This window comes from Microtus oregoni, unplaced genomic scaffold, assembly GCF_018167655.1.
Source record: "Microtus oregoni isolate MIOR12 unplaced genomic scaffold, Mior012 000025F_ref0000491, whole genome shotgun sequence".
NCBI classification, from domain to species: Eukaryota; Metazoa; Chordata; class Mammalia; order Rodentia; family Cricetidae; genus Microtus; species Microtus oregoni.
In genome coordinates this window covers 28,598,971-28,612,410 of record NW_024543084.1, presented here as the reverse complement: position 1 = coordinate 28,612,410, position 13,440 = coordinate 28,598,971, and the positions used below count along the sequence as shown (strand labels likewise).

At 36.6% G+C, this 13,440-nt stretch overlaps 1 protein-coding gene across 3 annotated transcripts in view; it reads right to left on the bottom strand.

Moving 5' to 3' along the window:
• Psd3 (pleckstrin and Sec7 domain containing 3) overlaps positions 1–13,440 on the bottom strand; it is a 372,681-nt gene that overhangs the window by 197,681 nt on the left and 161,560 nt on the right. For all 3 annotated transcript variants that reach the window (XM_041674594.1, XM_041674595.1, XM_041674597.1), the window contains 4 exons: positions 9,857–10,060; positions 9,669–9,749; positions 6,981–7,093; positions 4,758–4,816 (listed from right to left, as the gene is read on the bottom strand). In XM_041674594.1, coding sequence (XP_041530528.1) covers positions 4,758–4,816; positions 6,981–7,093; positions 9,669–9,749; positions 9,857–10,060 — 457 coding nt within the window. The remainder of the gene's footprint in view (positions 1–4,757; positions 4,817–6,980; positions 7,094–9,668; positions 9,750–9,856; positions 10,061–13,440) is intronic.

The window sequence follows — 13,440 nt, the reverse complement described above, 5'->3', positions numbered from 1 at the left end:
AGGAAATACAAGTTAGTCAGTCATCCTTAAAGTATTGATATAACTAATTACAGGGAAAAGCCTTATTTAGTCCCCTGTTTAGGTTTTAAGTCAAACTTAAGACAAGTAACTAGAAACAAAGTTTGTCTAATCAGATAAACCTAGGCAGCCCTCATACTTCAGAGATCTGCAGAATATGACATTTAAAATAATGATTAAAAAGTTTATTATATTAAACAGAGACTCTGAGGTCCTAGCAGTGACCCACAGTCCCCGAAAAAGATCATGGGACACCATGATGTCTCCACCTGGATTACAACAATGCTGACCACTGGGTGAGATGCCCCAGTGCAACACCTGCTGCCAGGACCCGGTCCAGACTGTGGACAAATGGCAGGACATTGGAGAATTGACTGCACCACTTATGCCTAGACAAAATAAGGTCAGTCTTTTCCATGTCCCTCTTCCACAGGAAAAAAAAATCACCTTATTGGCCTGGCTAAGACTCTAAGACTGTTGTTCTGAATACTTTTGTCTCCAATGCTGTGGAGACCCGGGTATGGCTAACTGTATATGACTCTGGTCCCTGTCATTTTTAATGGATTTGGAAACTACTTGGTCTGTACTCAGGTATACTTTATCTATCCTCTCTGATAGTATTGATGGCTAAGCCAGCTATAATGTTGTCAGTTTAGCAGCAACAGGTATCCAGACCCTTGCACAAAGCTATAGCCAGCTTGTTAGCTCATTTTATATAGCGAGAAATTAAGCCTTGCTTTTTCTAAAGCTACTAGGTCTCTAGATTACAAAAAAAAAAATGTTTTAAGATATATAAAGATCTGAGGATATAAAAGCTCATAAGCTTTGAGGGTCTAAAATGATTTAAAATGTAAATACAGGTTAAGATATGGAAAATATTTCTGATTTCTTTCCCCTTCTAATGGTATAGTTCTGGTAAGCTAACAGAGCAATGACTACTTACTGTTTGGGTCACAAGCTCAAGATTTTAGATTTAGTCTGGTTGTCATCTAAATATGAACGTAAATGTGTTTCTCATAAGGCCAAAGACATCTCTGTCCAATTCATACTTGGATCTCTGGACAGCAGAAAAAATATATATGCTTCTAACCAAAATCTGGAGTATTTGTTGGGACTCAAAGGTATGAGTCTACCCTGCTGTATACAGATACCCATTATCTGCCTTTATCTATGATATGGATTTCAATATGGGCCTGAAAGCTTCAAATGTATTATTTTCCTTTAAGTACATAAATTTTAACTTCTGTTCCTAATTTAAACTTCTCAATTGGCTTCACTCGGCTGGCAGATACATCTAAGCATCAGTAGCTGACTCCATCCTGCTCCAAATGACTGCGAGCCTTGGACTTGCTGAAAGCTGATGTCGATCAGTCCAGCCAATGTGAGTGTTCCCTGTCTCTTCAACAGAGTCTGCGAACCAGATGCTTCTCATCAGTGTCCCATTGCCTGAATTCCTTCTTTATCTTTGGCTTGCCTTTCTTGGGCCCTGACAACAGCACCCCAATGTCAGCTCAAAGTAGTTACAGAAAAGAACACATCATCCCATGCTTCCTGCCCAGAACAGGTTGAAGTTCTGAGACAAGGGGGAACTCTCTTGTCTACCTATAGTACCCATTGATATACCATAAAAGTAGGCCCAGAGTTGTCAATTAATGGATTTATTAACTAAAACAGTCCTACAGTAAAAAGACACTTTGTTCTTTATGCGGAACCACAGTACCAAAGAGGACATTCAGGATTATAATTCAATTTGGTTGTACTCAAAAGATCAGAGCTACAGGGCCTGATAGCAGAGAATGACCACTGTCCTAAAACATAATCTGTTAGCTAATGGTTCTTAGGTCCCAATACTATCTCCTTAAACCAATGGGCAAGCCGGACCCGTGACTGGGTCCTGTCATTGGTACCTGTGAAGAGGGAAATGTAGGTCCCTACCATGATAAGCTCAAGGGAATCTGAGTCTCAGTAGTTAAACCTGAGGCAATCAAGAAAGACCACAAACTGAGACCACCCAGGAACAGACCATCCAAAGAAAATTCCTAATGTTCCACCCATTGTAGATAGAATCATCTGCCAGCACACATTTACAAGGACACCCTAGACAAATGTCAGACAATCAGGGGTCCTCACCTTAGAAAACCCTCACCCTCACCTTTGCTACCATAAAAATCCAACTCAGCTGAACTAGGGGCTACCAACCAGTCCAATACGTTGGACACATGGAGAGTCCAAGTTTGCAAACTTGTATAAGAATAAAGGCTCTTTGCTTTTATATATAGGACTCCATCTCCTTGTTGGTTTTGGGGAGTCTCCTTGATCTGGGCATAACACTGGTATCTGGTGAGTGAGCGGATAAATCAGACAAAGATAGAAAAACAATACAACATGTGGAGCTGCCTTCTAGAGGTTATTGTGTTAGTGTTCATTCCATCATCTTATTAATGAGAATAGCAGGATAAAAAGGTCCATGCCGAAGCATTTACAGAGCATCATTACATAAAGGAGAATCACAGAACAAAACAAAACAAAAAAAAATAGGCCAAATCAATTAATCCCCCAAGTTAGCCTTTCCTTCCCGTAGAAATCATGAGGACAAGCCGGCTTAGCACTTCTTAGAAAGTCATGCTGCGGTGCTGCTGTCATGGCCAATGATACAGAGGAGGGGAATGGCGGATTAGTTTATAACAATAGGTTATTCCAGCATGGGGTCAGGTAGTAGATGGTGATGGCCTATGCAGTAGGAAAGAAGGCAAAGGGAAGTAGCAAACACTAGAAGGAATTCACTCATCTTCTGAATGATCTCAGCCTCAGGATGGTCATGCTAACCAGTCGCACAGAGACTGGAATATATCAGGCAATTATGATGCAAGAGAATCTATATTCAGAATTATGGACAAACACTTACCACCTAGAAGGAAAGTTTATTTTTAAAATGAATCCAGAGGGAAAGATAAGAAAAACACATTTTCATATGGTTAGTGCTTATCATAGCAACTATACATCCCACAGATTTATAATAGTATGTGTTGTATAACAAAGAAGATTATTACAAAAAACCTAAGCACTAGACAACCCTAAGTATACAGTATATACTTTTATACACTCAACCAAGGCTGAGAACTAATTACTACCAAAAATACAAGCCAAATGATCCAGAGAGATTTACTGTCATTACAATTTCCCCTTTTATATCAGTAACACGCTACTTTAGGCAACTGCTAATTATCTACGTTCAGCACAACTAAAGGGAACATTAGAGTATTCTTCATCCTGGTGTCAAAGGAAATACAGATTTGCTTGTTTGCTCACTTCTTTATTGTTTAGCAGTGCACCTCTATGGATTTCTGGGTAGCCTCAAACTCTCAATACTCCCACCTTAGTTTCCCAACTTCTGGAATTCCAATAGTGTGCCACATGCCCAATACATAAGGATCCCCTCAGGAGATCTGAGGCTGGGATCAGGACAGATGGCCCTGCCCTTGTGATTTTGCAGCTGTGTTTCCAGGCACCAGGAGGTCCACAGTGCATCTACATTCAACCACAGCAGGTTATCTGAATAATAGTCAGTTGTCACATCCATACTTGCTGCTTTGTTTCCAATTATTATGAGCAGTAAGATTTATGATAACTTCAAAGTATTATTAAAGCATTATGAGCTTTTTTAAAAAAAGCAATCCAAATGGAAAAGAAATGTTTCCCAAATCCAACAACTTTTACAGACATTATATGAGAACCTTAACATTTTTCAACAAGAATGAAATATTTGCACATTCTTCCATTATAAGACATTTCTTATCAAAAATGATAAATACACTATTATTTTAGGTTAACGGGACTTCAAAAACATCCAATGTGAAGAGGCTTCTTTTTGCTGAATAGGTTCAACTTAAAGGTCCCACAGAGCCCCACACTAACTCTTTAGAAAGGAGCTCTATAGTATCAAGATAATGGAATTATTTGGGATAATGGAACAGCTGCTAAATAGTAATTTTCAAATAGTTTATAAAATTACTAAGTAAAATATATAAAGTAAAGGGCTAATATATCCAATTACATAGAAACTTGAAATTTTCCTTCAAGTTACATGAACCTTGAACTTTATCCTAAATAATAGAGATTAGTTTATATTTATTTAAAATACTCTCATTTCCCAAATATGAAGTAGATAACTAAAATGATAAAATTTCATTTCTATTACAGGTCATAAATTTATGATGTACATCTTTGATTTCAAACAGAAGATGAGATAGTTTGGTTTTGTGTTAGGTTTTATTTTGATATTTTAGCTAGATAACAAAAGGGGTGAGTTGAAGAATTCAGAAAAGACTGAATTGTTATACCTACCAAAACTTAAAAATGGCAGTTTCAGTTCTAACTTATATTATTTTTCCAACATTGTACATCAGTCACTAACCAGTCTAACCAGAAGACAACAAAACAAAATCTAAAACAAGTAGCCTTTGCCTGCCATCTGGTGGAGGAAAGTGATATGGAATTTATACACTGAAACCATACCAGGCACCAACAAAATATCTTGTATTTAAAATTACTCTCTGTGCTAGCATGTGGAATGCAAAGGATATTTCTTTCTTGGAAAATTTATATTTATCTACATGTTACTGGAATGCTCTAGAGAAAAAGGCAAGGAGGGGCAGAGAAAAATCTGCATGAACACAAACGCACAGACAAGCTTGCAATGTTGCAGATCCTATGAGACAACGTCACAAACCTACACTTACATGGCCATGCAGATCTGTGTTGAGCAGCATCATAGCACACGTGAGGCAATGGACTCCATCTGCAAAAACAAGGACTACTGTTAACATCGCATATGCACAGCTGCACTAGACACAACTTTGTTTGGAGGGTAAGAAAATGGATAAGTTGCAAGTACTTCCAAAGACAGTTGAACCCTTCTAATGACAAGTTAATTGGTACCTCCTCTCTGAAGGGCAATTTGGTATTACATGTGCAAAACCATGAAGCAGTGTCATTTAACACAGCAACTCTTCTGTGGCTTTACACTAAGGAAACAACTAAGAATCTACATAAATACAAGATTACAAAGTCAGACATTGCTCACAATGAGAGACAAATATAACTCTGCAGAAACAAAAGTTTGTAATGTTAAGGACATTAGGATTGTTGTATAGAAACATAGGCTAAAGTGAAAAGATACTTGATAATCAGTCATATGAGAAACATGTGCAGTATAATTCTACTAAATGTAAATATATCTAAAAGAATATATCAAAATACAAAGCTATCTCTGGATCATGACACATATTTCTGTTTTATTTGTATTTTCTCAATTTTCTGTAGCATATGGTATCAATATGAAAAGGAATCATTTAATACTCAAGATGTATAGTTAATAATAGACATATTTTGCAGCATTCTTTAAAGACCACATTTAGATTGTATTGTCTTTCTAGGATGTTTAGGTAAAGCCAAAAGTAAAAGACCGAAATAATCTAGGAGGATCAAAAAATTAAATATTCAGAAAAATGTGGTCAAAGCCTGAAATAACATTTCCAATTTAAATGGGGTTACTGTAAAAGACAGCAGCCAACACCCAACCCTCCTCAAGAGCATGTCCATGCACTCCCACATGCCCTGCTCTATCCAGGCCTGCTAACTTCCCCTTGACTTGCAGGTGTAATGGGAACAAGGCTCCTCCACTTCTTGGGTTCTCTAGTTGGTGCTGACCCAGTGACAGAACTGACAATCAGTCCACAAAGTATCAGTTTGCACATAAATATGTGATATTGATGATCAAATGCTGAGCTGACTAGCTACAGCCTGGAGGGTTGGAGTGAGGAACGACTTCGGTTACTATCAATCTCTAGTCTCAGATAATAACTATTCCTTGTCCATATCAATTTATTCCACAATTAATAAATTTGTAAGAAACTTCCCATTTAAAAGGGAATATACTTGACTTAAAACTTGAAGTTGTGCATTGCTACTGTATTTTAAATAGAAAAGGTATCTCCTTGTGGGTAGGCCAATAGTTAAATATTATGTTACTCTGTAAAAACAGTACCACAAACAAACTCATAGTTCACTAAAGTCATAAGTGAAAAGCAGCTTTAAAGATTTTAATTAATATCAAACAAAAGTACCTGAGATTCAGAAAAGTCTCCATTGAGATAGATAAATATGCAAAAGGAAAATCTGAGCTAAACACACTGATTTCAAGAAGTATAATGACTGGATTGCTGTGGAATAATCCTTCTGTATACTGTAAATATGTACTATTCTCATTGGTTAATAAGGAGCTGACTGGCCAGTAGCCAGGCAAGAATTACAGGTGAGACAACCAAACTAGGAGAATTATGGGTAGAAGAAGGGCGGACTCGGAGGATATGCCAGCCACTGAGGAAGCAGGCCATGTAGAAATGAGGTAGCATGCCATGATCCACGGGAAAAACAATAGATAAGAAATATGGGTTAGAGTGTAAGAGTTAGCTAGTAACAAGCCTGAGCTATTGGCCAAGTATTTATAATTTATATTAAGTCTCTGAGTCAGTTATTTGGAAAGTGGCTGCCAGTTATTTAGGAGCAGGCAGTCAGGACAGGGAAACTCCACTGACATAGGACATATAAGAAGAAGTAAGAAAACCAATAATGTATCACAAACTACTTTGCACATAAAATCCCAGCATTCAAAGCTAAACATATGAAGACAATATAAATAAAGAATACCACCATACTATGAATTTTTAAAAATAAACTAAGAGAACAAAATACGTTATTAAATATTCCTTAAGAAGATGATGCCATAAAAAAACTAAAATGAAAGGGAAAGAATGAGAAAAGGAACTAATGATTCCAGTTTGGATTTAAATAATTAGGAGAAGGCAAATTAAATATAACTTCTTATATTTTTACAATAAAATATAACTTATAATAAAGAAAATAATCATAGTCATAAAATTGCAAGCTTTCCATTAGATTACCTTGTGAGGTGATAGTGTCTGGATTACAATAAAAATATCTATTGGAGAAATGTATTAATACTCTTTCACGCTCCTGGGTTTCTCCCACAAGAGAAAATGCTTTAAAGAAATACCTGAGAAAGAATAATAAAGAAGAGAAATGTTTAAGCAGTTTTCATCTTTTGTATTTAACAGTTATCTTAGAGAAATGTAAGGGAATAATTATACAAAAGCATCCTATAGTCCTTTCTCCCTACTTCCTAATATATTCACTAGATAGAACTCAATATAAACAAATGGAAATTTAAATTCTATAAAAAGTGGGCCAGGACTGGAGAGATGGCTCAGAGGTTAAGAGCATTGCCTGCTCTTCCAAAGGTCCTGAGTTCAATTCCCAGCAACCACATGGTGGCTCACAACCATCTGTAATGAGGTCTGGTGCCCTCTTCTGGCCTGCAGACATACACACAGACAGAATATTGTATACACAATAAATAAATAAATAAATAAATAAATAAATAAATACAATAAAATAAAATGTGGGCCAGACAAATGGCTCAGCAGGTAAAAGCTTGCCACACAATCCTGAGAATGTGAATCCATATTTCATGTGAAAAGTGAGATTTGGTAGCATGCACCTATAATCGCCGAATTAGTTGAGGACATGAGAACTGCCCACAAGTTCATAGGCCAGTTAACCTAGAGAACTCCGTGTAGCAGCAGAAACAAAAAGAGAGGCCTTCTCAAAAGCAAAATGGAAGGCTAAAACTGAGTGTCTTCTAATTTCCATGCTGGCTGTACCACATGCACAGAAAGAAAAACAAGGAAGGGAGGGAGGGAGGGAGGGAGGGAGGGAGGGAGGGAGGGAGGGAGGAAAGAAGGAAGGAGGAGAGAGAGGAGGAGGAAGAAAGGAAGAAGAAAGGGAGGGAGAATGGAAGAAGGAAGAGAGAAAGGGAGGGAGGATGGAAGAAGGAAGGAAGAAAAATAAGCCTCTATAAAATGTCACAGGAAGAACAGATAGGCCAATACACAAAGAAAGCCTGAAAAAGGCAGGCAATTTATATTGTGATTGTCAAATGGTATTTTTTAAAAGATCAATTATATTAAAAAGAAAAAGACAGACATTTATGACTCATTTGTACAATCATACTAGCTATGTGTTAAAACCCACACATCAGGGTTCAATAGTGATGTAATCTCCACCTGTCTGCTTTGCACACAGCAGATCTGGGTTAATTTATTTTCCTGTTTTCACATCATCATAGATTCATGAGGAAGAAACTGGAAAATATAATCTTAAGTTGTTCCTTATGTCAAGCAATATGCTACTTATAAAAATCATTTAAATTTTTCTAAGACTCTTACTATCATAAAGTACATATAATAAGCTTGATTTTTATGAGAATATTTTTACTCTTACTAGAGATTTGTACTTCATGATCCTAACCCACACTGATCACTATTGCTTTACAACTTTTGAAATAAACATATAACAGCAGAAAGCAAAGGTCTAACTCATCCCTTTACTCTTAGATGCTTTCATTAAATAACAACAGCCTGCAAGCAGCAGGAAAGCAGGAACTACTCTAGTATAACAAACCTCACTTCCCTGCCCAGGCTTCTGCTGTCTGACTTGCAAAATTAAGGGATTATACAAGATGATCAGAACTCACTGAGGTTCACATGTTTTAAAAGTAGTTCATAAGATTAAATGCCTACTAGATTTTATGTTTAGTAGCTCAAATGTGAAAAATGCATACTGGTGGGCCTTCATTTTCAAAAACTTATCAGATAGTAATATCATATTTCACAGATACATTCTGTAGATTATATTGGTTGAGCTATTTTATTCCATTGAAGAATTAATAACAAAATATAATCTGAAAAGATTTTATACTTGTTATTTTAAGTAAATACTTAAGGGACAAAGACCTCTAATTTTATAGTCAGTATTCTTTTTAACTGTCAAACTCCAAACTTCTTATTCAACAGAATTGAAAGTAGGGTCTCAAGGAGACATGTATGCCTGTGTTTATTGCAGAAGTAGTTACAATAGATAAACTGTGGTGGAATTTAAGCAAGCATTGATCGATGAGTAGATAGGAAAGCAGTGCTATGTCCTGTGATGAATTAGAACATATAAAAACCTGGAGGCCAATATACCTAATAAGTAATACAAAACAAAAACAACAAAACAAAAAACCCTCCAAATATTGCCTGAGGCCAGGTACACGAAGTAGTCAGCACAGTCAAAAGAGTGGCTTCTGGGGGAGGTGTATACCAGGTACAGTCTTAGCTCCGAGAGGAGCAGAGTAAAGGAAATTAGTGACTGACAGTGCTCAGCTGGATCGATGTATTATTGGCAGTGACGGGGCCCTTGAAATGGTTAAGATAAGAAATTTAGTTGCATATTTTTACTGTAATAGAAAAATTAAAAAGAAACTCTCAAAAGAGACTTTCCCCCCAGATTTGATTTCAGGTCATACTCTCCTATGTTCTATGGACTCGAGTTTACTATTCCGTGCAGAATATCAGTTCATGTTTATTTCTCTCTTATTCTCTGCGTAGGACCCAGTCTCATCTAAACTCAGAAAGCAAATGGAATTGGGGTAGCAAAAGGAGTCCGACTGCAAGCAGAGCTCAGGACTTCCTCTGCTGAGAAGACGAGACTGGGAGATGATGCAGAACAGAAGTGAGGTTTCGTCATACCTGAGAGACTGATCCAGCGTCATCCCTGTGAAATCGAAAAATTTCAAATACTCTTCTGCAACTAGTTTGCTAAATTCATTACTGCAAGGAAACAGAGGAGAGTTGTTTACTGAAATGACAACCATTCAAAAATAAAAAAGAAAGAAACAACAAAAAAATTCAGACCCATACCAGTCTTAAGAACATACTTTTTGCCTAGATGTTTTGCAACGTCTGATCTTTTGAATCTGTCTAGATGGTATAAGCGTCTGGCCAATCGTTTAGCTGCTTCCACGTTGCTGTTAGTACCATTACTGAGACTTTCTGTGGTCTCTTTCTCCAGAATTTCGGTGCTCCCCATTTCAGAATGAGCATCTGGCTGTGTTTTCACCTCAGCATGGCTATGGTCGCCACTTTAAAAAAAAGAAAAAGAAAAAAATAGAATTTTTTCATGTACAGCAAAACAGAAATAATACATGAAGTTACTGTAACAATGTAAAATAAACTATATAAAATTATTTAAATAAGATTGTGTTTTATTTAAATATTTCACAAAAAATATATTCAGGCACTATGTTTCTAAAGATTATAAAAATAATTGCCTAAGCCAGTGGCTCTCAACCTTCCTAATCTGTGACCCTTTAATACAGTTTTTCATGCTGTGGTAACCCCAACCATAAAATTATTTTTTGTTATTAATTTATAACTGTAACTTTGCTATTGTTAAAAATTGTAATGTAAATAAATATTTGTGTTCTCTTAAGCGATCCTTCTAAAAGGGTCACGTGACACCGCCAAAGGCTCTCCACCTACAGACTGGAAATCACTGGTCTAAGCACTAAAACAAACGGTTTCCATCTTAGAACTTATTATTTATTATTTTTAAGTATTAAGAACTCCAATAAGTTTCTGTTTAGTGTCAATTTTATGTATTAATATGTACTATGCTGGTAAATAAAATGTGGGGCACTTAATATGTTCAGTATATTACTGTGCATAATATTAATACATTTTTTTACTAAAAACCATATTCTCTAATAATATAAAATTAGGTGATTTATACTTTTTTACAGATTGCTGGCTAGCTTTTAGAGGACAGCAAGACTCTCAGAACTACCTATTGGTTAAACTTCTTAATTTATTATTTTGACTGAAGTATTTTGAAAAAAATCTGACTTCACACAGATACTTAAGTTAAAAATGTATATTTTAATATCCCATTTAAATAACTGTGGATGTACTTCATATATATATAACATGAGAATAAGAAAGTCATAATTTCTTAAATGTCAGTTGTAGTATAAAGCGTATTCCATTATGCTTTTGTACCCATACAGTAGATTCAACCCTATACTTGTCTTTCCTATATCTTTTATCTGTGTGTAATTTTCAACTGCTATATTTTGTTTTTTATAAAGTATTTATAAACATGTCTCATCCCACAATATTAGAAAAATCCCTTGTATTAAAGTTGTTACATTCCTCAGAAATGTAGTGAAGTACAAGGAAACTACTAAGATTCCAGTGAGAGATGGCTTTCCAAAATTGTTTCAATATTTTATTTTTAATATTTTATTTATTTACTCATTTATTTTTGAGTCATAGTTTTATTATGCAGTCCTGGATGACCAGGAACATACTATAGGAGACTGGACTCCAACTCATAAAGATCCTCCTATCTCTGTATCCCAAGTGCTGGGATTAAAGTAAAGGCATGTGCCACCAACCTTGGATGGATTTCGATTACCAAAATGTTAGTTATTAATAAAAATTTTAATTTAACAACTGCCAGACATTTGTTGATTGTTCCCCTTAAATAGCAACTCCTCCTCAGCACTCGCTCTGCAGGAACCTGAAGCTGCTCTAAGAGAAGCTGAGAGTGGAGTGCAGGGGCTATGATGTCCCAGTGCCTTTGACATCCACCTAGGCGAAGGGAATCTGAGAATGGAGAGCAGGGGCTATGATGTCCCATTGCCTTTTACATCCACCTACGTGAAAACTCGATTCCCTGCGCATGTCAGCTTCCTTGTTCTCAGTAGAGACCACAGGGCGAGTTCAGAGCACAGAATAGAGGAGGACCAAACCCACAGAAACTATTTTCACCTTCAAGTCCAATTAGAAAGCACTGTCAACAGCAAGCAATGAGCTAAACAAAAATAGACTTATAGAAACAAGTGTTTATGGTAGAGCCACCTTCACTTTCCAACAAAAAATACCTGCCAACAACAACAAACTGCTTGCTTATGATGAACTCGTCATGAAAATGAATATAGATTTCATTCCTATGTAGAAAGTTAAAACTGCCAATCATTGTGTGAACACTTTATATTTTATTAACTATAACACATCTATAGAAATAATTTCATAGAAATTTCATGTTAAGAGAAATTCAGTTTTTACCACATCAGTAATAGAATATAAAATATGCCAAGAATAATGTTGGTTACAACCAAATAAGTTACATATAAATATACACACACATATAAACAAACACACACATATATATACATGCATCTATGCATACAAATATCTCTATGTATGTATATACATGCACACACACACACACATACACAAACACATGCACTTATACTTCCTTCCTGCAGTTGTGTTCTCACTAGTCTTCCTGTCTTTCTCTACATAATAGCTATAATGTAGTACAAACAAATGCCAAAGAAAGACTTTCCTTTACCGGCACATCACTGGTTACTGTTAATTCCTCACATGCTCATGCCTTTCTTATTAATCACTTCATGCAGGCACTGCAGTCTAATAACTTGATATAATAAACTGATTTTATTCAAATGTAATTATAAATTGAAAAAACACTGCTAACAAAAATCCTAGTTATTTTTCTCACAGTCCTCATGCCACGCATCTGCTTCTTCCTTCTAGCTTCATGCCCAACCTAGCTGACTTCACTTCATCTTCCTGAGGCCGGGTGGGAGTGAGGGTAGACGCAAGAAAGATGTGATTGTAAAATCTATGTACATCAGTCTTTTCTGGGTCTTCTTTCAAAACAACAAATAAATTACTCTCATTAAAAGGAGAAGATGGGGACAACGCAAGGATAAACACCTTCATTCCAAGACATCTTCAATCTGTCCTTTTCCCACAGTTTATAAGATTACTGGAACCACACGGAAATGTTCCTTTTAAATCAGAAGTCATGACAATATGATGACAATACTGCTCACCAGCAATAACGCACGCACGACGTAACACCCTTGACAACTAAGCCCATACTTCGCATATGTCAGGGCCATACTTCTTACTGAAGCTCCTTCTCCTTCCCTTCTCCACCCTAACTCCAATTCTGCCCAACTACCTAGCCTTCCAAGAATTTGGCCCCTGTGACATCATGTTACTATGACCTCATGTTACTATGACGTCACATTCCAGCCCTGTTTACTGTTGGGGTTTCTATAATGCTTTTACAGCCCCAATAAAAACAAGAGCCAGAACACAGGGGCCACTATGCATGAAGAGAATAAAGAATGAAGCAGCCCTGTCTTGTTCATACGTAATAAAGCAGACTGGATGAGCCCTCAAGAGAGACAACACCCTATTCTTTTCCCCTAAATACACCAAACAGCACCCCTCTAATACAGTGACTATTAGACACTTCCAGGGGTGAGATGTCTGTCTCCCTCTTGTATATTTCAGCTCCATTTCCTGCTTGTCTGGACAATCTCTTAAAAGTAAGATCTCTACCAATAACATCAGTGTCCCCACTATTGTAGTCTAAGAAATGCGTATGTTGAGCCTTTAGTTCCCGCAGCCAAGTAACCATGGC